Consider the following 27015-nt stretch of genomic DNA (forward strand, 5'->3'; position numbering starts at 1 on the left):
CTTCCTTCTCAGCCCCGGTCACTTTTTGCAGACGCAACAGTCTCCTTTTAGGTCTCTCATTTTGCAGATGTTCACAGTTGTTTGGTGCCAGAGAGCTGAGCTCAACAATTTCCATAGCAAGGAGCTGATTTCCTTCATCGTCATCATCATTTTATTATTTGTACCCCACCCATCTGACTGAGTTGCCCCAGCCACTCTGGGCGGTTTCCAGCATATATAAAGACATAAGAAAACATTAAATATTTAAAAAAACTGATGCAGGGCTGCCTTCAGACCTCTTCTAAAGGTTGGATAGTTACTTATCTCCTGGTTATCGAATGGGAGGGTGTTTCTGGGGGGGGGGGGGTGGTGCCACTACCCAGAAAGCCCTCTGCCTGCTTCTTTTATATCTCCCCTTTTTAAAAAAAGATATTTATTGAAAATTTTTAAGATATAACAGAAAAAAAGAAAAATAGACATACAAAAACAAAAAAAAGTTAAAAACACACATTAATTTTCAATAACATAACTGCCATACACTTATTTCCTCGGACCTCCTCATACCTCCCTTCTTTGTATTCCAGTTCGATTTGTTAGTTCAGCAAATCCTTACCATTAAACTTTTACCCATTTGTGAAACCTTTTTTTTTTTCATATCTCTTAAAGCATTACAGCTGGAAACCGCTTATTTTCTATCCAACATCCTTCTAACATTCATTAATTTTACAATGTTTCTGTAAATAGTCTTTAAATTTCTTCCAGTCTTCTTTCACCGACTCTTCTCCCTGGTCTCGGATTCTGCCAGTCATTTCCGCCAGTTCCATGTAGTCCATCACCTTCATCTTCCATTCTTCCAGAGTGGGTAAATCTTGTGTCTTCCAATACTTTGCAATAAGTATTCTTGCTGCTGTTGTTGCATACATAAAAAAAGTTCTATCCTTCTTTGGCACCATTTGGCCGACTATGCCCAGGAGAAAGGCCTCCGGTTTCTTCAGGAAGGTATACTTAAATACCTTTTTCAATTCATTATATATCATCTCCCAGAAAGCCTTAATCCTTGGGCATGTCCACCAAAGGTGAAAGAATGTACCTTCAGTTTCTTTACCTTTCCAACATTTATTATCGGGCAAGTGATAGATTTTTGCAAGCTTGACTGGTGTCATGTACCACCTGTATATCATTTTCATAATATTCTCTCTTAGGGCATTACATGCCGTAAATTTAATACCTGTGGTCCACAACTGCTCCCAGTCAGCAAACATAATGTTCCCCCCTTTTCTCTCCCAGGCACCCATGGTTCTCTCCCTCCTCATTTACTCCCACAATGGCCCTGTGAGGGAACGTAGGCTGAGAGGCAGTGGCTGCCCTCAGTGGGGATGTGACCCCTCTGGCAGGACCTCCTGGGGATGATGTCTGGACTGCTCCCCCTAGCACCCAGCGCCACTCCGGGATCCCAGCAGCAATCCTGCTCTCGCCGTGTAAGAACAGAAGACGAGCCTGCAGCTGCTTCAGGCCAATGGTAGCCCATCGAGTCCAGGATCCGGTTCTCACAGTGGCCAACCAAATGCCCCAATGGGAAACCTGCAAGCGAGCAGGATCCAACCGCCAGAGGCCTCTCCCCTCCCGCAGTTTCCAGCAACTGGGGTTCAGAAGCATCGCTGCCTCCAACTCCGGAGGGCAGAGTATAGGCATCCTGGCCAGGAGCCACCAATAGCCCTCTCTTCCTCCATGAACCAGTCCAATCCTCTCTTAAATGTGGGATGTGAAACACAAGAGCAGTCAAGTACAACATTCCTAGAGTGAACATGTTTACACATGGGGAGGAATGTTTGTCCAGCCAGCAGGTCAACTTCCTGTTTCCTTCTGGGCTGGGACAGACTTCCTCTGCATGTGACTAGCGGTGGGTGTGGCCTCACCTGTGCAGGTAATGACAAAAGCACAGGGCACAGGGCAGGGCAGCCATCTCTCTCTCCCTTTGACCACATGCATCAAAGAAGCAACATCTGCTTAGCCAAAGATGCTCCCTTGGCCTCCAGCCAAGAGAGGAGAAAGGGACTGTCTCCTTATGAGATAGTTTCCAGGTATATGTTACTTTTCTAAGCTAAGTCTGCCTTCTGGGATCCTATTGTGAACAGAATGATGTGTGAGTAAACCTTTTTATACTTTTGTAGAAGACTGTGCCGTGTCTTATCTCTTATGAGGGAATAAGGGGGAAATACCAGAGCAGTTATTATAGAGGCTTTAGCGAGCCTGAGCAAAAGCATCCGCTGTGAGTTTAAAAGGGGGAATGTTACTCTGCTAAATTGTGGAACTTGTTTACACAAGTTGGAAAGGCTATAATCAAACAATATATCGTCTCCTGCATCCCTGAACATTCCCACATTAAAGCCATCACTGCCTCCTGTGGGAGGGAGTTCCGCAGTTTAACTGTGCTCTGTGGAGAAGTCCAGCTTCATGGGATGCTGGCAGGCTTCTCCTTCCACTCATGGACAGGCTTACCGGGTAGCTGGGCAGCTGCTTGACTCCAGGTGAACCTGCTTGTGTTTAGCCAAGGCTGGCAGCTGCGTTGGCACAGTCATTGGCAGGAGGCAGATATTGTCTACGCTGACTGGCAGCAGCTCTCTTGAACTGTGGGGTTGAACCTGGGACTATTGGCATGCAAAGCAGATGAGCTACCGCTGACCCAGGGCCTCCTCCCTTGGATTCAGTAGGGGAACGCAGCTTGCCCTTTTTGTGGCTGGGGTGCCAAGTTCCCTTTCTGCTTTCTCTCCCAGAGACACTGCCAGTCAGAGCCAGCAGCACTGGCCCAACTGGGCCAGTGGTCTCAGCAGCAGCTGGACTGCATGTCTAGAGGCTACCATTCTCCAGGGGAAATGTGTGTTGGATTGGGCACAGCTGCCCTAGGGAGCCCAGGCAGGTAGTGGCATCTCCTGGTCTCATACCTCTTCCCAAGGGTCCTGCGAGGCCTGCTGCTGCTTTTCCTGTTTCACAGAGGGGGAGCTGAGGATGAGAGAACCTGTGATTCAGGCAAGGTGCTCTCTGCTCCCAGGTCCCATGCTATGTGAGGTACAGCAGGTCCCTGATGGGGACAGGCAGATGTGGCAGTTTGGGTGCCAGCTGGAGACTTGCTCTTTTAATGGGTCAGTGTGTCTGGCTGTTAACCAGAAGGTTGGTGGTTCGAGCCCATCCAGGGATGGCTGTTGGCAGGCAGAGCTATAATTACAGGAGTGAGGGGCAGCTGGCTGGTTTTTTTGCCCCAGGTGAAGCCTCCAGAGGTGCCCATTGAGGCTGCCAGCCTGTGTGTGTATGCAAGTGTGTGTGGGTTGTTGGTTTGCTTTTTGCCAAACTGGGTCTCTGCCCAGCGTGATATAAAGCCTCGTTTCGCCCTTGCAGCAGGATTCCTAAATGTAGACTCTTCCAACTCTACAGTCCTAGGATTCCTCTTTCCTCTCAGCTGTGTTTGGCGTTTTTAAGTGTCTCCTGGTGGTTTTACTGCTCTTAGGATACTTTTGAATGCTTTAATTTACATGTGTTAAGTTAATTTTGGTGTGTTTTGAAATTCTGCACCTTAGGAGGACAGAGGATAAAAGAATAAGACTAGTCTGCAGTATGAGCTGGAGCCTATCAAAGGATGTGTTCCGTCCTGCCCTCCCATATAAATGCAAAGCCTTCTGCCCCGGGGTAAGTCCCGGTGTCCCTGGCACCCTGATCCTTGACTTGAGATTTGCTGGGGCTCCAAGGCCAACAGTTTCTCCCAGAATCCCCGCCTGGCCTCCTTGAGGTTCCTGCAGCCTTTTCCTTCCTGCAAACAGGTCGCCCATGTGCCTCCGGCTCTTATTAATATATTTGCTGCATTCCTGTTCTCTCCCTCCTCATTTAATCCCCACAACGACAGCCCTGTGAGGCAGGCAGTGGCTGAGCTCAAGACCACCTTCGTGAGCTTCAGGGCCGGGGGGGGGGGGATTTGAACCCTGGTCCCCCAGGTCCTAGTCTGACACTTTTAACAGCTGCACCGCACTGACTCAGCTGGCATGACCCTGTGATCTTTCTAAATGAGGGCATTTTGCACAGGCTCTTCCCTCTTGTTGCCATCGCTCCCCGTACCAGAAGCAGGAACCCCCTCCGGAGGCGGCACCCCTCTTCCGAAGCCCCTGAGACCCTTTCCCCCCTCCCCCCCGCTTCTGAGCATACAGCCCCCCCCCCCGCTGCCACTCTGGGCTTGGCAGAGCCTCTGGCGCCAAGGACGAGGATGAGAGCTTTTTGCAGCGGCAGTCAAGAGCGATGGCGGCTGCTCTGGGAACGGCCGCTTGGAGAGGCACCGCTGTCAAGGCGAGGAAGCTGCTGGAAGGGAGTGTGCCAGCAGCCCACACAGGGACACTCTTCTGTGCCATCCATGCGCACATGCATCCATCCATGCGCGGTTGGAGGCTGGGCTTCCCTCCAGCGGCCGTCGGGGGAGGTTTGGATCAGCCTCGCCTGAGCGGCAGCCGCAGCCTTGACAGCTCGGTGCTGTTGCTGCTGCAGCTGCGGCCACCCTCCCCCTTCTCCTGGTCCCAGTGCGCAGAGCACACAGGTGAGCACATGCGCACAGTGCTTCCCCCAGCCTGCCTGCCTGCCTGCTCTCTCCACTGAACCCTGCCTTCAGCGGTTGCTCTGCCTTCTGAAGGTCCCAGTGGCATCTCAAGAAATGCGTTCAGGCGGCAGGGCTGGGGGATTTCTTGCATCACCCAAGCGCTGCTGGATTCTCTGCTAACTCACTCTCTCCTGATGGGGGGTGGGATTCTGAGCCAGACGTCCCTCTGAAGTGCTCCTGGAGGAGTACTAGGGGTTTTTTTTGGGGGGGGGTGAATTACACCTGCTCAGAATTGTGTGACACTGTGAACTGTCCCTTAATCATAAAATCGTAGAGTTGGAGGGAATCTCAAAGGCCCTCTAGTCCACCCCCTGCGAGGCAGGAATGTCTGCTGAAGCCTCCATGATGGATGGCCACCCGCCCTCTGCTTAAACACCTCCAAGGGAGGAGAGGCCCCCCCCCCCGTCTCCCCAGGGAGACCGTTCCTCTGTCAAACAGCTCTTACTGTCAGAAAGTTCTTCCTGATGTTTAGTCGGAATCCCTTTCACTTCTGCACAGTGACAGATGCTGAGCGTTGCTAAAAAGGAAAATTTCACCTGCTCACCCGTTTTCCCCTAGTGGGGCAATTAGCAGATAGCTTTCAGGTGTGTGTTTCTGAGTTTTGTATAGGCAAAATTGTGTGTGTGTGTGTGTGTGTGTGTGTGAGAGAGAGAGAGAGAGAGAGAGAGAGAGAGAGAAGAGTATTGTTCAGTTTGGCTGTGTACTTCTTGATGTTTTATTTGTTTGTGACTGCTTTTGTTATGTTTGCAATTATCTAATATTTTTCCGTGTTGCAAGCCGCCTGGAGCATGGTTTTAACCAGGGAAAGGTGGCATGCAAGAAAATGATCTACATACGCAGGGCTTTTTTCCAGGCAGAATTCACCAGAACTCCATTCTGGTCCCTCTCAGGTGAGCACCCTGGCCATTCTAAAAGAACAAAGGAGGTGTTCAGGGCGAGTTCTGGAACCTCTTTTTCTAGAAAAATAGCCCTGTCTATCTCCACCATTTATTTATTTTTTAGGTAGCAATTTAGGGGTGATTTGGATCAGGGCCAGCATGCTGCAATTAATATATATTTTAAATGCAACATGCTGGCCCTGATCCAAATCACCCCTAAATTGCTGCCTATAAAGATAATAATTGGTGGAGATCTCGCCACTTCCTTAATCTGGTTGGCCCCCAATCCCTGTTTATGGATTCCGATTTGTCACCCTATTGGTGGTTGCAAATTCAGAGCCTGGTGGTTGCTTAGCTGTGGATACGGTTGCTCCAGTCTTGGAAGCGGTGCGTGATCTTGCAAGTTGGCCAAATCCTCTCCTGCCTGCCCTCTGGCCTCCACAGTTCACTCCCTTTTTCCTTGCTGCCTGTGAGACGACAGATTCCATTTTTTATGCTGGTGCTTCAGAGGCAGTGTGGTGCAGTGGTTAGAGTGTGGGCTCAACCAGGGGGCAGCCACATGAAGCCCACTGGGAGGTGCCATCTCTTAGCCTGACTTACCTTGCAAGGCCGTTGTGCGGAAAAGTGTGTGTGCCACCTTGAACTCCTTGAAGGAAAGGCGGGGTGCAAATTTAATAAATAACTAGCATAAGCAAGGAGGGCCCTCTTGTGCCTCGTGATCAGCTGCTGAGGCCCACCTTTGGGCTGCCTTACCTGCGGAGATGGCGATGGGGGAAGTGGGCATTTTGGGGGCAGACAGCACATGGCCTAGATGCCTTCAGGGACCTACGTGGATTATTTTTGGGGTGAAAAGGTGTCCCATGTGTTTCATTGCTCTTGGGGCTTTAGCTGCATTTTAACTGAATTTTTACCCATTTTGCTTTTTCACCTGCTGCAGTGAGTCCTGCCGCAGCAAAGCCTTCTCGGCTGTGTGCGCATGATTTCGATGCACCGCTAGACAGGGATAGAGGGGAGGGGGCAGAGTAGTGTTTGGGGGCTAACCTTTGGCTGGGCTCCTCCGGTGTCCAGTGAGGCGGGGCCAGATCATCATCATTTTGTTTGTATGCTGCCTTTCCATAGTTAAAACAATGCTCAATGTGGCGTACAACACGACAAGATTTACATAATTACCCACATAACAAAAGTCATAAGCAATAAATAAAACATATCAAAAGGTACACAACCAAATGGGAAACAATTTCCACATAAATCATAAAATCCAAAACTAAAAAGACAACATTAATATCAATTACAATTTAAAATGACATAAATAAAAAATAAAAACAATTTTAAAAGGGAGCCCCCCCCCGTCTGAGCAGCAGAAGCACTCCTTTATGGAGCCTGTCAGCCCCCCCCCAAGCCAGGTGGAGAGAGGCAGGGCAGGGCCCTTTGGGCTCCCAGCAGGTCAGTCCTGGGCAGCAGCAGCAGCAGCCGTCCTTTATGGAGCCTGTCCACACCCCACAATGGCTTTCCTGGGCTTCATGACCTCATCCTGCTAGGGGTGAGTCACCCCATGGCAGTGCTGCCCCCCCCACCGTTCCACCACGCAGCCATGGAGGCTTTGGCTGAGATTCCTGAAGCCACAAATCGCCATTTTTTCTTTAAATGCCTATCCAAGATGCCCGTGGGGTGTTCCCCAGACCTCAGCTGAGTGCTTCATCCATCCCTCCAAAACTGGCAGGTGGTGAACCACCGACTAGGAGACATTTCTAAGAATGGGGCTGGAGCCTATGAATTTCCAAGCAGAGCCAGGAATAATTTATCAAATGCTATTTATTAGGAAAGCGAGGACAAGGCAGCCTGTGGGCAGCTGCTGCCTTGGGGTTCCCTTCAAGAGGGGACACAGTTCCTCCCCCATTTCCCAAAGGCACCAGCCCCAGACTCCTGAGAAAGGAGGACTCTGGGTGAGTGGATTGGGCCCCTTCCACCTCTCTTCTTTCCTTCAAGGAAACCAAGGCTTTTGCTGGCTCCCTTGCGCCACGCGGTCTTGCTAGGTTCCCACAGCATCCCATTAACCTAATTTCTGGTGGGGGCAGGGGGTCACCGCGCAGGTAGGCAGCTTCCCTAATGGAGGGGACACAATATCAGCTTGTTCCAGGAAGGTCCATTTGCCAAGGGGTCCGGCTGTGAGTTGGGCACTCAGAAACACTCTTCTGTCAAGAGGCCAGGAGTCTGGCGGTTGGCAGGAGTGGCAGGCAATGGGCTTCTCCAGAAAAATGCTCTTTGCTTCAGTTGCCTTGGGAGACTGTCCAGGCGAGGGTGAGGCTTTTGCCTGCAGCCCCACAGCTTCTGGTTCTTGGGGGTCGGAAGAAGATCCATGGCCTGGGCAGGAAAAGGGTGGTTTTGGTGCAGAAGCACACAGGGGGAACGTCAGCTCAGCTGTTGTCATGGGATGTTGCTTGTCCCGGGAAGGCAAAGGAGAGAGACACTCCCTCAAGGCCTTGGGGTGACATGAGTGGTGACTGGAGAACTGGGGGGGGGGTGCGGGGGCTGTTTTGTGCTCTGTGTATGCAGGGAAAGGAGGTGCGACCAAGTGCAGATACGGCTGGGGCGCAGGTGGGGAGTGCATGACCCCAGGTTCCTCTTCAGTAGCAACAAATTTATTTCCTCTTTTAATTATTTGCTCTAATTTCTTTTAGTGTATAGTCATACCTCGGGTTACAGTCACTTCAGGTTGCATTTTTTCGTGTTACAGACCCACTGAAACCCGGAAGTACCGGAATGGGCTACTTTCGGGGGTTGCGCATGCGCAGAAGCACTAAATTGTGCTTTGTGCATGTGCAGAAGCGCTGAATCACAACCTGCACGTGCACAGATGCGCCACTGCGGGTTGCAAGTGCTGCAGGTTGCGAACGTGCATCCCACATGGATTACGTTCGCAACCCGAGCGTCCACTGTAATGGTTTTTAACCAGATGGCGCCCTGGGGTGCCTTGAATGATGGTCAGGGGTGGCACAGGCAACCCTGGCCTCTGCCCCTCTTCCCTTCCCTCCCTCTCCTGATGCCCTCTGCGTCTCTGCCTCCCCAAGGCTTGCACAGCTGTTTGTTGCAGCAGCCCTGGCTCCAAGCTCCCCAGAGGAATGGTGCCTCTGGGGCTGGCCAGGGGGCGCTGGTTGCTGAGGCAGCATCAGAGTAAGCAAGCAAGCAGGCGGGCGAGGGAGCCCAGCCAGCCAGCCAGCCAGCCCTTGCTGTTGGGAATGGAGAGCCAAGTGGGAGGCCAGGCAGGCAGACAGGGGCCGCGCTGGCCTTTCCTGGGCTTGCTGTGTGCAAGGCTTGCCAGGAGCTGAGTTCCTGGTGCTGAAGGCCTGGCAGCGCCCACTGCTGCCACCCAAGGCAAGGCGTTGGCCTCACCTTCACCTTTGGCCAGTCTCCGTTGGACCACTGAGACTGGGGACATCCTCTTCCCAGGCCCCTGGGGGGCAGTTCAGAGACCTGGGGCGGCAGCAGCACCTGCCCAGAAGACTCCCAAGGAAAGGGGAGAGGAGCCTGAGGGAACACTCCACAAAGGAGGGGGTTCGAAAAGGGTGAGGGGCTGCCAGCTCTGCAGGCAAGGGGGGGGGGGCTAACTGGCCTCCTGGTTAAGGGAAACATGGACTCAAAAAGATTGAAAACCTCTGTTTTAGTGTCTATAGGTTTTTAGTACTCGGCCAAGGACTTTTCTGAGAAAGCCTGATTAACCGGTGATTGTGATTGTTTCTCTGTTGTAGTGCTGAGCCACTTTCCTCCCCCCCTCCCCCCCCCGGTCTCGGGTCTTTCCACCTGGGGGGTCCCTAAGTCTCTTGTTGAATTCTGAGCAGGGGTCTCCCCAGGTGGTCCAGGCAGGAGCCAGCAGTGGGACCCCCAGCCGGTTCCGTTTGTTTCCAGGCTGCTGACTCCTTGCTCTTTGTCTCCCTCCAGGTGCTCCTTCGATGCTTCGATGAGATGCGCTTCTGCGGTCCCTCCTCACCTGAATCCTTCCATGGGTAGCTTGGGGATCGCGGGGGTCCTGCACAGCGACGACGATGGATAGCCCCCCCAAGCTGGCCGGCGAGACGCTGATTGTCCACCACATCCCCCTGGTGCACTGCCAGGTCCCCGACCGGCCGTGCTGCGGCACCACCAGCAAACGGGCCAACCCCTTTGGGCAGGCCGACTCGGGGGCCCTGCGGACCAGCTCCCTCCCGGAGCGGGACCTCTCGCAGGCCGACTCCCTGCTCTACAGCAGCTTGCTCCAGGCTCCAGAAGCGACCCTGGCCCCGGGGGAGACGCCCGAAGAGAAGGAGGCCCAGCGCAGGGACCCCCCTGCCCCCGGTGCCAACAAGCGGCAGAACCCCTTCCTGCTGGGGGGCAGCGAGACCCAGGAGCTCTGCGAAGATGAGCTGGGCAAGGCCTCCTTCCACCTGCACGAGCTGGCCCTGCCGCCCTTCCGCCTGCATGAGCTGGCCCTGCCGCCCTTCCGCCTGCACGACACCAGCCCCGTCGTGAAGCCCTGGAGCGCCAGCCCCCGGGCGGACGTGGTGGAGGGCCAGGAGGAGGACAAGCTGTCCCGCGAAGACGCCCGCAAGAGGAGCCGCCTGGCGCCTGAGCTGATGGAGCTGGACGAGTACGGCTGCCACCGCGCCGAGCCCTCCAGCTTCTCCTTCGAGCAGGAGTGGGCCAGCGACGGTGAGGAGCTGGCGCACAGCCAGGACGCCCCCCGCAGCCGGACCTGCAGCTGCTCCAGCGCGGAGCTCCAGCGCTGCTGCTGCTACAGCCTCTCCAGCCAGTCGGAGGCCCCTGACCAGCCGATGGGCTACGTCAGCGACTCTTCCTGCAACAGTTCCGACGGCGTCCTGGTCAACTTCAGTGCCCTCTACAACAAGATGAACGGGCACGCGCACCCCAACCTCAACTCGGGGGCCCACTCCTGCGACGACTCCTCCTCCGGAAGCCACTCGGACTCGGGGGCCTTCTACCTGGACTTGCACTCCTCGCCCGGTGAGCCCAAGGCGCCTGGCGAGCCGCACCAGGCCTGCGGGTGCCACCACGCCTCCTCCCCAGTCTTGGACGCCAACTGCAACTCCTACCCCGCCCTGTGTGACCCCTGCGCCTCCAAGGCCTCCGACCTGACGGCCTGCTTCCAGAGCCAGGCGCGGCTGGTGGTGGCCACCCAGAACTACTACAAGCTGGTCACCTGCGACCTGTCCTCGCAGTCCTCGCCCAGCCCGGCCGGCTCGTCCATCACCAGCTGCTCGGAGGAGCAGCCGCGGGGCAGCCCCCTGCAGCCCACCGAGTACTACCTGTTCCAGAGGCCCGACAGCGACACCGACTGCTCGCGGGAGGAGTCGCAGGGGGAGGCCGAGAAGGGCGCCATTGAGGGGCAGGTGTACGTCAACGTCTCACCGCCCACCCTGGCCGGCCCACGGAGGCAGCGGTCCCGCAGCTACGACCGCAGCCTGGACCGCAGCCCCACCGGCCGGCTGGGCTCCCTGGAGCGCATGATGAGCTGCCCGGTCCAGCTGAGCGACGGCCCTGCGCTGCCCTCCCAGGGCTCCCCGCCCAAGCGGGTCACGTCCTTTGCAGAGCTGGCCAAGGGCCGCAAGAAGACGGGCTCCTCTCCTCCGCTGCGCACCAGCAGGGACTCTTCCCTGGAGTTCTCCCCCATCCCTGAGTACCAGAGGGATGGATCCGTCTTCCTCGAGGGCCAGGCCAGGCACAGCCAGAGCCTCCCCTCCCACGCCCTCAACCGCAGCTGCGAGGGCCACCGTGGCGCCGAGAGGGGGCTGAGCGCCCCCAGGAAGGGCCTGGGCTCCAGGGAGACGCCTTCCTGCGGGCAGGAGGGGCCCGCGCAGCCGTTCTTCTCCGCCTTGATGGAGCAGGGGTCTGCCAGCGGCCTTGGCCAGAAAGACATTCGTGCCCGAGCTGATGGTAAGCCACTGCCCTGGGTGACGGGCACGCTGCTTCTCTCTCGCGGCCGGTGGATTGTGCGTGTTTGTCTGAATGCTGGAGGGGGGGCAGTCAGCGCAATATCTCCTCCTCCTGGGATTCCTGCATTGCAGGGGGTCAGTCTAGATGGCCCTTGGGGTCTCCTCCAGCTCAACAATTCTAGGATTCTGTGATTCAGCTGAGGCTTTTAAAGAGAGGTTGGGTGGCCCCCTGTCAGGGATGCTCAAGTTGTAATTCCTGTGTTGCGGGGAGTTGGACTAGATGGCCTTTGGGGGCCCATTATAACTCCAGAATTATGTAATTCTATAAACATGGCTTCCCTCAAAGGGTGATGATGGGCAGGATGAGGCTTTTCAGGCAGGCTATCTGCAGGGGACAGCCCTCGGGGCCAGCAGGGGACCAGCCCTCCCAGGCCAGAACATCCTTGTGGGTGAACTGGGGGTCCTGATCTGGATTGGGGCCACTTCTTGTCTGATGGGGGGGGTATTGGGGTGTCTGGGAGGGACAGCACGGCTCGTTCGTGGCTCCCCAGAGAGCCTCAGGGAGGCCCAGTGCTGAGGGGAAGACTTTGCATGCAGTGGGGCTGGACCACATGGGGAGCTGTGGACGCACCCCACTGCCTCTGGGTGCAGCCACCACACAGCAGACAGTGCCCCAGAGGCGGAACCAGCAGTGAGGCGGCAGCTGCAGCCATTTGGTCTGAATTAAAGGGCCTTGTCTTTTTATGTACGGAGAGGTTAGTGTGGCGGTTTGGGGAGGGGAGCCAACTCTCCGCTCTGAGGCAAGTCTCTGAAACTTAAAATGCAAAGCAAAAACTCCAAATACCCAAAGATCAATGGGGAAAATTCAGGGGCGATGGCCAGAATGCCCTTTTCAGATTAGAGCAAATGACGAGCCGACTGGATCAGGCCTGTGGCCCCTCCAGTTCACAATGGCTGACCAGACGCAAGCAGGATTTGAGGACAAGAGAACTTTCCTCCCTGGTTATCCCAGCATTGCGGCCTTTGGGGAGGCCAAGAGTCGCCCTTGAGAGCCCTCTCGCCCATGGGCACTTGGCGGGCTGTGTGTTGGCCCCGGGGTGCTGTGCCCCCCCACCTCTTGGCCTCTGCTGGTCTGGGGCTCAGGCATCCTGGGGACCAGCATTGGAACAAGGAGGAGATTCCTAGCTTTCTGTTGACAGCACCTGCCCAAAGGGCAGCCTCTGTTCTCGAGAAGCATCTCCCAGAGGTTTGCAGCGAAACCTTTCTCCTGGTTTCTGTTGCCTGCTTGATGCCACCGTGTGACTTGGCTTGCTGAGGATCTGAAATGTGCCCACAAGGGCCAGATCCCTGGCTGGTCTTGCCGTCCAACGGCAGGTGAGCAGAGAAGGAAGGGAAGGGGTGGCTCTGGGGGTGCAAAGAGCCTCCTTGGGGCAGGCTTTGCTCGGAAGCCACACAGCACCCTCCTGCGGCAGGAACGGGCCCCGATCCCAAAGCCTGCCCAGTATTTGTCTTACAACTCCTCTCAAATCCTTTACTCTCGAGAAGGTGGCTTGTCCAGTCCCCTGCCAGGGGGATCCGTGCTCAGGAGCACTTAGAGCAGAGGCTCCTCAGTCCACCCACCACCGTCTGGACATTCCCACTGCCCTTTCGCACCCTGGACCAGGAAGGGTCCTGGCCTCAAAGATGCTCCCTGGCCCTTCCTGGCCTCAAGGGCAGCTTTGCCTCTTCTCTGCACTCCCTTCAGTTTGGGGCCCTGGCACACCCCCCCCCCTTGGTCTGCTGTGCCTTTTTTTCTTTTTATAAGGAAGAATACAAAGATTATTGTTAATAAGAATAAGAATAAGAATAATATACCTTGCCCTCCCTGGCCAGAGCTGGGCTCAGGGTGGCTAACACCAGTAAAATTACAATAAAAACATAATGGGGGGAAAAACACAATTTAAAATATAGGTTAAAATGCAATTTAAAATGCAGCCTCATTTTAAAAGTAGTCCATGGATCAGAACCATAACGGGACGGGAAACATAAGGGTCAGGCTGAGTCCAAACCAAAGGCCTGCGGAAAGATGTCAAGTCAGGCAGTTGAATATTCTCTCTCATTTTTGGCCAAACTAAAACATTAATCTAAAGGCAAAAAAGAGAAAGAGGAGAGAGGAGAGGAGGGGAGAGGGAAGGGAAGGGAGGGAGGGAGGGAGGGAGGGAGGGATAAAAAAGGAATAGGAAAAGATTTAGAAGAGAGAGAGAAAGCGAAGTTAAGAAGCTAAAGAACTTCTGGTTCTTGGTCTGTCTGCTATCTATAAACATTATTTTCTTCACCCACTCCAGCATAACACGTAATAACCCCCCCCCTGGTCTCCTTGCAGCTGCCACCCAGTTTCCTGGGGAGGGTGCATATGGGACTCCCCAGTTCCCGACCTTCCTGGGGCTCCTGGCAGGACCAGAGACCCTTCCTGGAGGCAGGAATTGTCCCCCTTGGAGAGATCTCTGTCCAAAGCGAAGCGGCTCAGAGTCGTCTCCCAAGTGGGAACCTGGCCTGGAGGCGAGGAGCTGAAAGGGGAGAAGCTGGTCTTGTGCTCGAAGCAGCAGCAGGAGGAGACCCTCGTGTGGCGCAGCTGGGCTCCCATTTCAGGGAGGGGCCAAGGCAGCTGATCTCCGCCTTCCTCTCCCAGGGAAGAAAACACCTCCGGCTGCCGGGAGAGCCAGCCCAGGACATCCCAAGGGAAACAACAAGGTCTGGAGGGATTGGGGTGTGTGTGGGGGGGGGGTGTTGGAGACCCTCTTGCATGAGGAGGAAGAGGCAAACATGCCTTGCAGCCCCCATCGAGGGGTGGGGGTGGGGTTCTCTTGCTGGTTCAGATGGACCCCCTTCCAAGAGGGTCCAGGGCAGAGGCTCAAACCCCCACAGCCCCCCCTACACATAGATGGTTCAAGGGGGGAAGGGAGCTGTGAATCGGGGGGGGGGAGGGAGGGCCCTGGTCCTGCCCCCCCCCCACTGCTGACTCCTACACACCCACCCATGGGGCGCTTTTAGAGCCTCCCTGCTCCATCCTTCCAGCTTGACACGGTTTTTCCAGGGCCTCGTCCAGCACAGCCTCTGAAAAGCTGTTCTCCCCTTTTCAGATGCTTGTATGAAATCCTGACTGGATCCAAGGATCTGGTGATGTTAGCAGGATGCGCCTGATTGCTTTGTCCAGGGGCAGAACTGGGCTGACTCATGGTTCCCCTTTAGACCATGGCTTGGTCCCAAAAAGGCCTTCAGATATTCCAATTAGCACCACTAATGACTTGCCCTGCACTGTCTGAGGGCTCTGACTGCTTGGCACACGCGGCGGCAGCCTCGAAACCCGTACAACGGCCCTGCCGGGTTGGCCTGCGCCATTCTCTGAGGCTGAGCGAGGCTTCCTTGCCCAGGCAGATGCCAAAGTCCCTCTGGGGGCGGCCAGACTTGTGGCTCCCACAGGAGCTGCCGGTTGAGCCCCCATCCTGCTTTGCCTGGCATTTTCCTTCCGCTGGGATATTAGGCAGCCTCTGCCGCTTTTTTGGCACCTGCTGAAGCCCTTCCTCTCTCAAGGAGCCTTTTAAGCGGAGATCTTTCCTGCTCTCCATCTGCTGTGAAGTTGTTTGTAAGGTGCTTGGGTTGCTTTCTCACTTTGTGGGCTCCTCTGGGAGGAAGGATGGGATGTACATTTAATAATAAATAAACCTGGAAGGTTCAGCCATGCCTTCAACTGAATGAGAGACAGCAGTGCGCCCTGGTTTGTGGCCTTGCTGGTTTTCATTCCTCGGGCACCTGGGTGATCCCTCCTGGGCTTGGCGCTGGCCTGGCATGGTCTTCTTTCCCAGGGTTGGGGGCTGCTGCCCCTGAGCCAGAGGACCAGGCAGGGCTCTGCCACCACATCCCTAGGAGGCCGCAGCAAATATGAAGGGAGGCTTTCAAGGCAGGGGCAGAGAGGTAAACTGAATTGCAGAGGGTTGAACTAGATGATGTTGTAAACAAAAATCCAAGAGCCCATATAGAGTCCTAAAATAGGTTCCCTATCGGTGGGAGAAAATAAGAGAGGCCAAGCACAGAATATTGAGAAGCAAAGCAGCTAGTAAGCCTGATCTTTCTTGATCTGTTGCAACAGGGTGCTCCCCTCACACGCAGGAGGAGGAGGAACCCAGAACTATGGTGTGCAAACCCTTATACAGACTTTTGAAATTGCCTCAGATACATCATACCTACATCACAGAAAGGGCGGTCTACAGCAGAAATCTGAGTGCTTTGTTTACCTCCTGTCTGCCAGGTTACCTGTTTAATGGTCACTTGATTGGATTGCCTGGGGAGCCTGGCCAGTCTTTTGTAATGATAAATACTTAGTTCCTGAGCCAGTCACAGGCTCACACCCTATTCATCTCTTAAATGTGCCCTTAAGACAGGATTTGTGAAGGAAAAGTCAATGGGGAGGCTTTTCCAATTCCCTTTGACCTTGCAGAGAAAACATTTGGTCAGTTTGGGAATCAAAATGGTTTCAGGTCGGTCTTCCTGTGCTGATCTATGTATGTGCTTGGTTGGTACATTTATGAGCATTTAATATATATCTGAGACCTCAAAATTCTTATCACAATGACCCTTGGGGCCTTCCAGCTCTTCCAAGTCAATGTGAAGATGCAAAATGTGGCCGGAATCAAGAGGGAGGTGGGTTGCTTCCTTGTCCAGTTTGAGGTACTTCCTGTACTCAATTGGACGTTCAGCTTTCAAAAAACCTTCACAAACTGGAACACTCACTTTTGGGTTTTTGATGTTTGGGAACCAAAACGTTTGAGTCTCAAGGTGTTTGACAACCAAGGTACAGAAGAGGTGGCCTGAGCTTGTCTTTAGGGAACTTCTCAGAGCTTTTAAGGACAACGTTGTGGGTTGGAAGAGGCTTCTCTGGGATTCCAGGAGCCTCTTTCCCTGGACCATGGAAAGGAGAGTCCAGCAGAGCCGAAGGGGCCAGTCGGCCTCAGCAAAAGGACTGGCTTGACCATCCGGGAGGAGGCCCCGTTCTGCCTGCTGTTGTAAACAAAAATCTGACCTTTTTCCCTTATGAGGTTTCCAAGAGCCCATATAGAGTCCTTACGTAGGTTCCCTATTGGTAGGAGAAAATAACACAGGCCAAGCAGAGAATATTGAGAAGCAAAGCAGCTAGTAAGCTTGATCTTTATTGATCTGTTGCAACAGGGGGCTGCCCTCCCACGCAGGAGGAGGAGGAGGAACCCTGAACAATGGCGCGAAAGGTCTTATATAGACGTTTTTAATTCCCTGCCCTGGAGCTCCAGACCACCCCTCCATACATCATACATACATCACAGAAGGGGTGTAACCTAAGACCACCTCCCAGATACATCATAACTACATCACAGAAAGGGCGGTCTACAGCAGAAATCTGAGTGCTTTGTTTACCTCCTGTCTGCCAGGTTACCTGTTAAATGGTCTCTTGATTGGATTGTCTGGGGAGCCTGGCCAGTCTTTTGTAATGAGAAATACTTAGTTCCTGAGCCAGGTCACAGGCTCACACCCTATTCATATCTTAAATGTGCCCTTAAGACAGGATTTGTGAAGGGAAAAGACAATGGGGAGGTTTCCCACTTTGACCTTGCAGAGAAATAATTGAGGTCAAATTGTTCAGGACTTTTTTCTGTGGGGTTTTCAGACATGTGGTTTATATATTTACGTACGTGTTTGCTTGGTACATTTATGAACATTGATTACATATCTAAGACCTTAAAGTTCTTATCACACTGCCCTCCCCTTCTCCCCTTCCCTTTTGCTCCTGGGCACACTGACCCAGAGCCTCCGAAAGGGGCTGCCTGTGTGATTCTCCTGGGAGGGTCACGCCAACCTCGGGGAGAAGCCCAGAGCAGCACCTGCCAGGCTGCCTCTGACTCAGGTTTCCAGAGGGATGGAGGCACTTAGACTAGACAGCGTCTGTGGTGGGCATCATTTCACAGACATTTATGCCAAAGACGGAGCCTTTCACTGCAAAAAGTAACACACACAGAGGAGCACAAACTTGAATAAAATATTGGGGGGGGGCCTCAGGTAAGCCCCAACCCACATAATCAATCACGTGGCATGGGGCACGCACACCACATGAATGGCAATACCCATCAACTTGGGGGGGGGGCTGGCTCCCTCAAATACTTTATTGGGGGATTGAAGAGCCCTTGGCCCCATGGAGTTGGCTCCTATGCGCAGTGGATGCTTCCAGCTAACTGTTCATCGAGTGTCCATCCTGATATGAGTGCAGAGGGATGAGGTGAGAGTGGCTTTGTAATTCGCCCAAGACCACCCCCCAAAACATCATACATACATCACAGAAAGAGGTGGTCTCCAGCAGAAATTTGAGCGTGTTGCTTCTCTCCTTTCTGCCAGGATACCTGATAAGGCCTTACTTGGTTGCATTTTCTGGGTAGCCTGGCCATTCCTCGGAGATGGTAAATACTTCCTGAACCTCTTAGGCATATTGAGAGTGTGCGCCGCTTAAGAGATACTTGCCAGGCTGTATTTGAAAAGGGAGGTTTAAGCCCCTACAGTGCAAAGACCTTTGGAAAGCTTTCCCCTTCTCAACAATTAGATAAAATTAAGGGTGAGGATTTGCTGAACTAAACATTTGAAATGGGAATGCAGAAAGGGGAGGTATGAGGAGGTCGGTGAAGTAAGTTTTAAGAAAATAAGGTTCTGAAATTATACCTGTTCTTTTTTTTGTTTGTGTTTGTTTGTATTGTTGTGTTTGATATAATTTGTGAAACTTTAATAAATATCTTTTTTTTTAAAAAAGGAAAGCTTTCCCCTTCTCCTTCCTCCTTGCAGAGAAATATTTGAGGTCAATTTGGGAGAGTCAAAATGGCTTCAGGATTGCTCCCCTGTACTATTTCAGACACGTGGTTTATATACTTATGTATGTGTTTGCCTTGTACATTTATGAACATTTATGTTTTATTTGGGACCTTAGAATTCTTATAAAACTACATCCTTAGAGATATTTGTCCTTAGAGATATCCTTAGCCCCCTTTGGCCTGACCCAACTATCTCTTCTCATGCTCTTATGGAACTTCCAGCTCCAGAGGCAGTCTATCTGCAGTCCAATCTTCTATGGGGCCTTTGGGCACTGGGAGAAGAGGCGCCTGGGTCCCCGGGTGTCCTTTCACGCTGTCTCTCTCTCCCTCTGCAGGCGGCGCAGCGGACAGCAAGTCGGTGGTGCGCTACAGCAAGGCCCAGCGCCCGACCACCCTGCCCATCCAGCCCTTTGTGTTCCAGCACCACTTTGCCAAGCAGCCCAAGGCGCGGGCCTTGCACAGCCACTTTGCCGCCAGCCTCTCCCAGCTCTACAGCCGCTCGGCCGCCAGCCAGACTCTCTCCTCCGCCTCCCAGTCCTCGGCCTCCGCCACCTCGGCCGAGATGGTGGTCCAGGCGGCGGCCCTGGGGCATGGCCAGCGCTCGGCGGACGGGGCGGCCTCCCTGGGGGACGGCTGTGCCAGGAGGCCCGTGCCGGAGACCACGCGCCCATCCCCGCTGGGCAGCTACTCCCCCGTGCGAAACAACGTGCCTTTTTTCCGGAGCGCGGACTCCTCCTCCTCCTCCTCCTGCTCGCCGGGCAACGAGAGCCACCCGCCCCGGAGCAGGTCTTGCCCGGTCTCTGCCAACCTCCTGCCCGCTGGGACTTCCCCTCCTGCAGGAAGCCAGGCTGCCAACCTCAGCAGCAACGCCAACGGCACCACCCTGCAGGCCAAGAAGGAGAGCCCCCCGCCCGCGCCCACAAAGGCTTCCGTGCTGCTGCCAGAACTGGATGCCCCTGCGCCCGAGCGCCAGCTCCACCACAGCACCGCCCTGCCTCCCCTGATGCCCCCCGGGCTGATCCTGGCCAGGCCAGGCGACCACGGGGAGCCCCAGTGGCCCCTCGGCTGCAGCGAGGCTCTGGGCGCAGGATCGCTGGGCCCTCGGCCGCTCAATGGTGGGTAGCTGGTCCAGAGACGGTCATGCAGCAGAGCGTTGGGGGGGTTGGGGAAAGATCTGGGAGTGTGCATGGGGTTGGGGGTGGGCTATGCCATTTTCCGTCATTGCAGGGGGCCCAAAATCACTGGGTGTTGGGGGGAGATATAGGCTGCCGTGGTCAGGCTGCCAGCGCCAGCCCGGGTGGGTCCTGCTTTTGGGGAACGCGTGCCAAGGCACCATCTCTGGGCCAAGGGTCCCACTGCCTGTGAGTGAGGGTGCCCCCCGTGACCTCCCCCTGGGGAGCAGCTGGGGGGGCAGGGGATGGATGGGCCTGTCTTTGGCCAAGGACTGGCTCCAGTTCTGGGGGTGCACTGACTCCTGTCCTTTCCGCCTCTCCAACTCCCCTCCCTGAGAAAGCCAGGCTGTGCCGGAACTGAGATGCATCTTGCATTGCAGGGGGTGGTCTAGATGACTCTAGGGGCCCCTTTCAACAGTTCTAGGATTCTGCAGAATATGCCTGTGTGCATGTGTGCAAAAGGCCTCTGAAGCATCGGATGGCCGGGGGTCCCTGCAGCCTCCTCTGCCCAGCTGCCTCCTGCCCCACCTGCCCCGCTCAGGTGTGCCCTCCAGGTGTGTTTCCCCTGCACCTTTTGGGGGGCTTCACCGCTTGAACACCCCGATGCTGCTGCTGCTGCTACTAACTGCCTGTCTCTGTTCCTGCCTCCTCTCCTTTGCCCCCCCCACTTTTCTGCCCCTCTCCTTCTCCCCCATCTCTCCTTCCGGCTGCCCCCGCCTCGTCCCGGGTGCCCCCCCCAGCCAACCACCTCTCTCCGCAAGCCCTCAAGTGGCGGGAGTACCGGCGGAGGAACCCCCTGGGCCTGGACCGCATTTCGGGGCTGGCCGGCAGCCTGGACTGGAAGCAGCCGGAGGGCAGGCAGCCCTGGAGGAACCCCATCTTCGAGCTCCCCTTGAGCACGGGCCGCGCCAGCTGCAGACTCAACGGTGGGCCCCCTCCTCCCGTGGGGCTGTGGCAGCCAGCGGGCGGCTCTCCTCCCCTCTTCCTTCTGGGTGGGGAGGGGGGCTGAAAGGGGGCCTTGGAGGGACCCCCTAGAAGGGCAGGATGGGAGGAGAGGACTCAGCGGCGGGCCATGAATGCCACCCCCCTGTCTCTGAAATCATATACCATTTTTTTCACGCTATGAGACGCACCCGACCATAAGACGCACCTAGTTTTTAGAGGAGGAAAACAAGAAAAGTCAGCAAGAGTCACAGACAGGCTCGCTCGGCGCGGCTCTTTAAAGATAGAGCGGCTCTTGCTGGCTTTTCTGGGAGGTGGGAGAAGGGACTGACAGGCTGCCCTCCATGCCTTCTCCCACCTCCCGGAAAGCCAGGGCAAGCTGCGCAGCTTGAAGCCAGCGGACCAAGAGCTGTGCTGACTTCCGCGATAGCTGCGCATTGCCTCTTCAGCCAGCACAGCAAGAGAGAGAGTTGCACAGCGCCTCTTGGTCTGCTGGCTTCCCAGCGAAGCAGGATGAGGGATGGGAAGGAGCCCTTACAGAGCCCCTTCCGTCTCTCATCCTGCTTCGCTGGAAAGCCAGCGACCCAGAAGTACTGCACAGCTCTCCCTCTTGCTGTTTTGGCTTCTGGGATAGCTGCGCATCCTGCATTCGCTCCATAAGACGCACACACACCCTTTTTAGGAGGGAAGAAAGTGTGTCTTCCCCGTATATCCCATCTCAAGCTGGCAGGCACGGCTCTCCCCACTCGCCACTTAATGCCCACGACAGCCCTGCGAGGGAGGCCAGGCTGGCCCAAGATGGCAGCCAGGGAGCTTTGTTGCTGACCCAGAGTCCAAGGGAAGCCAGTGGGCCTTGAGGATGCCCTTGTGGGCCCAGGCTGGTGGGATGGCAGCCCAGCCGTTACTTTGCAGGGACTAGATCAGGCATGTCCAGCCAGTCGAACGCCATCTACCGGTTGACCACGGGGTGTTCCTGGTTGATTGTGGTTCTTGGCGTGATCCTGATCGATCACTGAGCGCCCCACCCCCCTTGCTCTTTCCCCTTGCTGCTGCCAGCGCTTTAGTGATTGCCTTATTTTCCTGCATCTGTGGGGAAAGTGTGTGACGGCATGAGAGCTGCAGGCTGTAGAGTGAGCTATTTAATGCAACTTTGGTCTCCCCCCATGAAGAAAGATCAACAGCTTTGGTCTCTCCACCCAAAAAAAGCTCAGCTACTCTGTGCAATGCCAATGGGTAGATCACTCCCAGTTTTATTGTACTAGGAGTAGATCGTGGTCTTTATACAGTTGGACGTACCTGGACTAGATGGAGAGACAGGATGGCAGCCTCAGTCGGAACAGCAACTGATTCGGATTTATGGCATTCATAGCTTTGTCTTTAGCCATCCCTCCTATAAGGACAGAGCCGCCAAAATGCCAGTTTGGTCCTTCAGGGCAGAGTCAGGAGCTGTGCAGGGCCAGGCAAAATCCGCCCGGCCCCTGATATCACCCAAGCCCTTCCTAGGATGTTGCTGCAGGGAAATGTCCCTGGATGTTGCCCAGGAGAGACCCCTCCCAGCCTCAGCCGGTCCTCCTGGCGGGGCAGGAAGTCCCCCTCTGTCACCCCCCTCCCCAGGGAGCTGCTCTCCCCTTTTCCGTGGGGAAACTGAGGCTGGAGGTGAAAGCTGGCTGACAACAGCCCCCTCCAGCCCCAGAGCCAACCTTTGCTCCTTCAGGATAGATAAAAGAAAGGCCTTCTTCATGCAGCGCAGTGTTGAACTATGGAACTCCCTGCCACTCGGGTGGATTTAAAAGAGAATTAGACAAATTCATGGAGGACCGATCTCTCCCAGTGGCTACGAGCCATGAAGACCATACTCTGCCGACCGGCAGAGGCAGCTTCACTTCTGGATCCCGGTTGCTGGAAACCCCAGGAGGGGAGAGTTGCTCTGGGTGTGGGGACAGGAGGCTGGATTAAATGGGCCCCCTTTGGCCTGATCCAGATACAGGGCTCTACTTTTGCTCTTACATTATTGTTGCTGTTGTTGTTGTTGTTGTTGTTGTTGTTGTTGTTGTTGTTGTTGTTGTTGTTGTTGTTATTAATGCCCTGCCCATCTGGCTGGGTTGTGCCAGCCACTCCGCATGCCACAGAGGAGCCAGATCTGACCCTGCCGTCTCCTTCCCCTCCTCTGTCCCTGCAGGACATTCCTTGAAGCAGCCGCAGCTCAACTACTCCGACTTCTTCCCGGACTATTTCTCCTTGGCGGAAAAGCCCCCGGCCGAATTCTGCCTCTCTCCGGACGGCAACACAGAGTCCATCTCCATCGATCTGCTGCAGAAGAAGGGTGAGGCCCCGGCAGCATCTGTGGGGTGCCAGGCAGGGAAGTGGGGCTCCCCACCGCCTTGCCCTTCAGCCAGACAGCTGAGCAAAGGGCTTGGGGGCTCTTGGTCCCTGGGGGGCATCAGATTGAGTGGCGATTGACAGACAACACCCCAAAAGTGTCCCCCAAGTGCATGAGGAGAGCAGATAAAGGAAGGAGAGTGTGGGGAGGAGGGGGCTACCCACTGAGCGTCGTATCAGGGCCTGGGGGACTCCAACGACAAGTACCTGGGAGGGACCAGGGTTCGAATCCCCTTTCAGCCACATGAATCTCACTGGGCAACCTTGGGCCAGTCGCTGCCTCTCTCAGCCCAACCTGCCTCGCAGGGTTGTTGTTGAGGAGGATGTTGCATACAGAAATCTGCCCTTTTCCCCTTATAGAGTACCCAAGAGCCCATATAGAGTCCTTATGTAGGTTCCCCATTGGTAGGAGAAAAGAACAGAGGCCCAGCAGAGAATATTGAGAAGCAAAGCAGCTCGTAAGCCTGATTTTTATTGATCTGTTGCAACAGGGGGCTCCCCTCATGTGCAGGAAAGGGGGAGGACCCAGAACAATGGCGTACAAGGCCTTATATAGATATTTTAAATTCCCTGCCCTGGAGCTCAAGACCACCCCCCAGACACATTATACCTACATCACAGAAAGGGAGGTCTACAGCAGAAATCTGGGTGCTTTGTTTACCTCCTGTCTGCCAGGTTACCTGTTTAATGGTCACTTGATTGGATTGCCTGGGGAGCCCGGCCAGTCTTTTGTAATCATAAATGCTTAGTTCCTGGGCCCGGTCACAGGCTCACACCCTATTCATATCTTAAATGTGCCCTTCAGACAGGATTTGTGAGGAAAAAGACAATGGGGAGGCTTTTCCATTTTCCTTGACCTTTCAGAGAAAACATTTGGTCAGTTTGGGAATCAAAAATGGTTTCAGGTCGGTCTTCCTGTGCTGATCTATGTACTTGCTTGGTTGGTACACTTATGAACATTGAACATATATCTGAGACCTCCAAATTCCTATCACAAGGGGGAGCACCGCCTTGAGCTCCTGGGAGAAAGAGATTGAGAGACGAATAAATGAGTAAAATTACAATCTCTCTCCCTGCCTCCCACTTCAGCTACCGGCAGTTGTGGGGAGATGGCCTGTGTGGGGAGAGTCAGCGCTCCAGCACATGGGCTGGATCCAGTTGCTTCCTCCCCTCCCAGCACCGAACGAGTCTTTGGGAAATTCGGTCCTTTCTAGTTTATCTGAGTGGCCCATCTTTGCATGTTCCAGATGGCAGCAGCCTCACTCGGGCACCGAAGCTCTTGAACACGTTTGGGGGCTGAGCCTCGCCCCCAATCTGGGCTCTCACTCTCTCCTACTCAAGTGTAGGGGGCAGACGGGCTGCCTCTTCCGTTGCAACTGGGCAGGAATTCCTGCTGGCTCCTGGAGCCAGGATTCTCCCAGAATTCTCAAAGATAATAGAGGCAGCAGGATTACACCTTCAGATCTCCAAGTTTCCTGCCAGATGGGCGGGGTATAAATAATAAATTATTATTATTATTATTATTATTATTATTATTATTATTATTATTATGCATGTCAGGGGGGCTAGGGACACACCAGATGGAGCTTTGCAATTCTAGGATTCTTTGAGTTTTATCCAAGAAGGAAACATCTGGGGATGGACTTCCTGGGACCTTCTCTGCAGTGTGGGGCAGGTGAAGGATGCACGGCGAGGGCCCTCACCCACCTGCCCTCTTTCTCCGCCCCCCAGGTCTCGTCAAGGCGATCAACATGGCTGTGGATTTGATTGTGGCGCATTTTGGGACCAGCAGGGATCCTGGGGTGAAGGTGAGCCCCAAAGTTCCTCCTTTTCTCCCTCTGCCTCCCCTCCCCTTCCTTGGGTCTAGGTCACCAGCAGCAGCCAGGATCCTCCAGGGGCTCCCAGAGCCCTTCCCTGCCCTTCAAGACATTGCCACCACCATCGCTTGCGCCCCCCACAGCCCCTGTCCCTTTAGCGCAAGTAGGAAGAGCCTGTCCTGGATCAGGCCAACGGGCCACCTAGTCCACCATCCTCTTCTCACAGTTGTTCATGGGAAACCTGTGGGAATGTTCAGGGAGGCAGGAGAGGATATATTGTTTGATTATAGCCTTTCCAACTTATGTTAACAAGTTCCACAATTTAGCAGAGTAACATTCCCCTTTTTAAACTTGCAGCGGATGCATTTGCTCAGGCTCGCTAAAGCCTCTCTAATAACCGTTCTGGTATTTCCCCCTTATTCCCTCATAAAAGATAAGACACGACACAGTCTTCTATAAAAGTATAAAAAGAGTTTACTCACATTCTGTTCACAATCGGATCCCAGAAGGCAGACTTAGTTTCCACGTATATGTTACTTTTCTAAGCTATCTCATAAGAAGACAGTCCCTTTGTCCTCTCTGGGCTGGAGCCAAGAGAGCATCTTTGGCTAAGCAGATGTTGCAAAAGAGAGAGGTGGCTGCCCTGCCCTGTGCTTTTGTGGTTACCTGCCCAGGTGAGGCCACGCCCACCTCTAGTCACATGCAGAGGAAGTCTGTCCCAGCCCAGAAGGAAACAGGAAGTTTACCTGCTGGCTAGACAAACAGTCCTCCCTATGTGTAAACATGTTCACTCTAGGAAAGTTGTACTTGACTGCTCTTGTGTTTCACATCCCACAGAACCAGCAAGCAGGATTCGAACCCAGGGTGATCTCTTAACCCTCTTTTAAAGCCATCACTGCCTCCAGTGGGAGGGAGTTACATAGATTCGCTCTGTGTTGCGTGAAGCAGTTGTTCCTGCTGGCAAAGTGCGTCCTTTTCTCCCTCCCGAGTCTTCCAACGCTCAGCTTCGTTAATGATCAGGAGAGCGGTGGGCAAGTGGGGAGACGAGGCCAGGGGGGTCCCGTGGTTTGCCAGGTCCCAGGTCAGCTCCCAAAGAGGAGCCCTTTGGGAGTCAGGATCTGGACCCCTCCCTCTCCTTGACCCCTCCCTCTCCTTGCTGCCTTCTTGCAGCAATCCTGGGCAAAGCTTCATAGGAAAACCTGGCAGGAGAGTAGGAGCCCAAGCCTATTGAATCCCAGGCTGTGGGTGCAAGGGGACTCTGCAGAATCTTGAAAAAGAATACAGTCATACCTCTTGTTGTGTTTGCTTCAGGTTGTGCATTTTCAGGTTGCGTCCCACGGTGACCCGGAAGTACCAAAAAGGCTTACTTCCGGGTTTTGCCACTCGCACATGCGCAGACGCGCAAAATGACGTCGCGCCCATGCGCAGAATCGGCTAATCGCAACCCATGCATGCACAGACACGGGTTTCGTTCCTTTCAGGTTGTGAACGGGGCTCCAGAACGGATCCCATTCGCAACCAGAGGTACCACTGTACTGTAGCTTCCTCAGGGAGTTGGAGATGTTTAGCCTGGGGAAGAGGAGACTGAAGGTGGGTCTACACATGGGGGGGGGTGCTATAAATAAATCAGAAATTAGATCATTATAACAAAAGGGGAAAAAACCCTATGGAAAAACACGTATAAAAAATCTCTGCTCTCTGGCGCCATCTGGTGTTGCAGGTTTATAGCGCATTCAAACAGTTGTGTCTTTGCTGAGTCCTGGGAGGAGATCTCAGAGGCTGCCACAGGGAAGATGGAGCCAGCTTCTTTTCTCCTGCTCCGTATGGGAGCACCAGAACCAACGTGGAAGACTCTCCTCCACTGGAGGTTTTTAAAACAGAGCTGGCTGGCCATCTGTCAGAGACGCTTCAGCTGCGATTCCTGCACTGCAGGGGGTTGGACTTGAGGACCAGCTAGATCAGTCAGTAGAGCATGAGACTTAATCTCAGGGACACGGGTTCAAGCTCCGCCTTGGCCCAGAGATTCCTGCGATGCAGGGGTTGGCCTGGATGACCCCTGGGACCCTTCCAGTTCTGCAATTCTGTTATTCCATGACCGGCACCCTCTGCCAGTGGGAAATGTGTCTTGCAGCGGGAGGGTTTTGTTTCCCAGAGACGGGGGTGTTTGGCAAGGGAGCCTCTCCTGTTCCTGGAAAGGCTGAGACATCGGCAGCCGCGTGACCCTGACCTGTTCCTCAAACTCCCTCCCGGCTCCAGCTGCCCCCCGCCCCCCGCCAGGGTTTACGTCTCGCTTATTTATAGTAATCCTGAGGATTTGCAGCCAAGACAGGTCACAGCCTTGAGCGTCCCTTAACGCTGCGGAGCTTGAGGCTTCTGCAGTTTGGTCTGGGCCGAGTTCAAGTCTGGTTTCGCCTTAATCTTACTGCTCTAA

General features: G+C 54.5%; 1 protein-coding gene across 5 annotated transcripts in view; it reads left to right on the forward strand.

Annotated features, from left to right (window-relative positions):
* Window positions 1–27015, forward strand: part of RUSC2 (RUN and SH3 domain containing 2) — a 53093-nt gene that overhangs the window by 12891 nt on the left and 13187 nt on the right. For 2 of the 5 annotated variants that reach the window (XM_083465682.1, XM_083465681.1), the window contains exons 2-6: window positions 9427–11415; window positions 18610–19389; window positions 20187–20372; window positions 22568–22711; window positions 24499–24575. In XM_083465682.1, the coding sequence (XP_083321808.1) occupies window positions 9531–11415; window positions 18610–19389; window positions 20187–20372; window positions 22568–22711; window positions 24499–24575 (3072 nt within the window). In that variant the 5' untranslated portion in view covers window positions 9427–9530. Of the gene's footprint in view, window positions 1–3559; window positions 3661–7072; window positions 7434–9426; window positions 11416–18609; window positions 19390–20186; window positions 20373–22567; window positions 22712–24498; window positions 24576–27015 lie in introns of those variants that run through there. The other 3 variants (XM_083465684.1, XM_083465683.1, XM_083465685.1) reach the window with 3 other exon arrangements.

The sequence above is a fragment of the Podarcis liolepis genome, assembly GCF_965112155.1.
Source record: "Podarcis liolepis genome assembly, chromosome: 11".
Taxonomy (NCBI): Eukaryota; Metazoa; Chordata; class Lepidosauria; order Squamata; family Lacertidae; genus Podarcis; species Podarcis liolepis.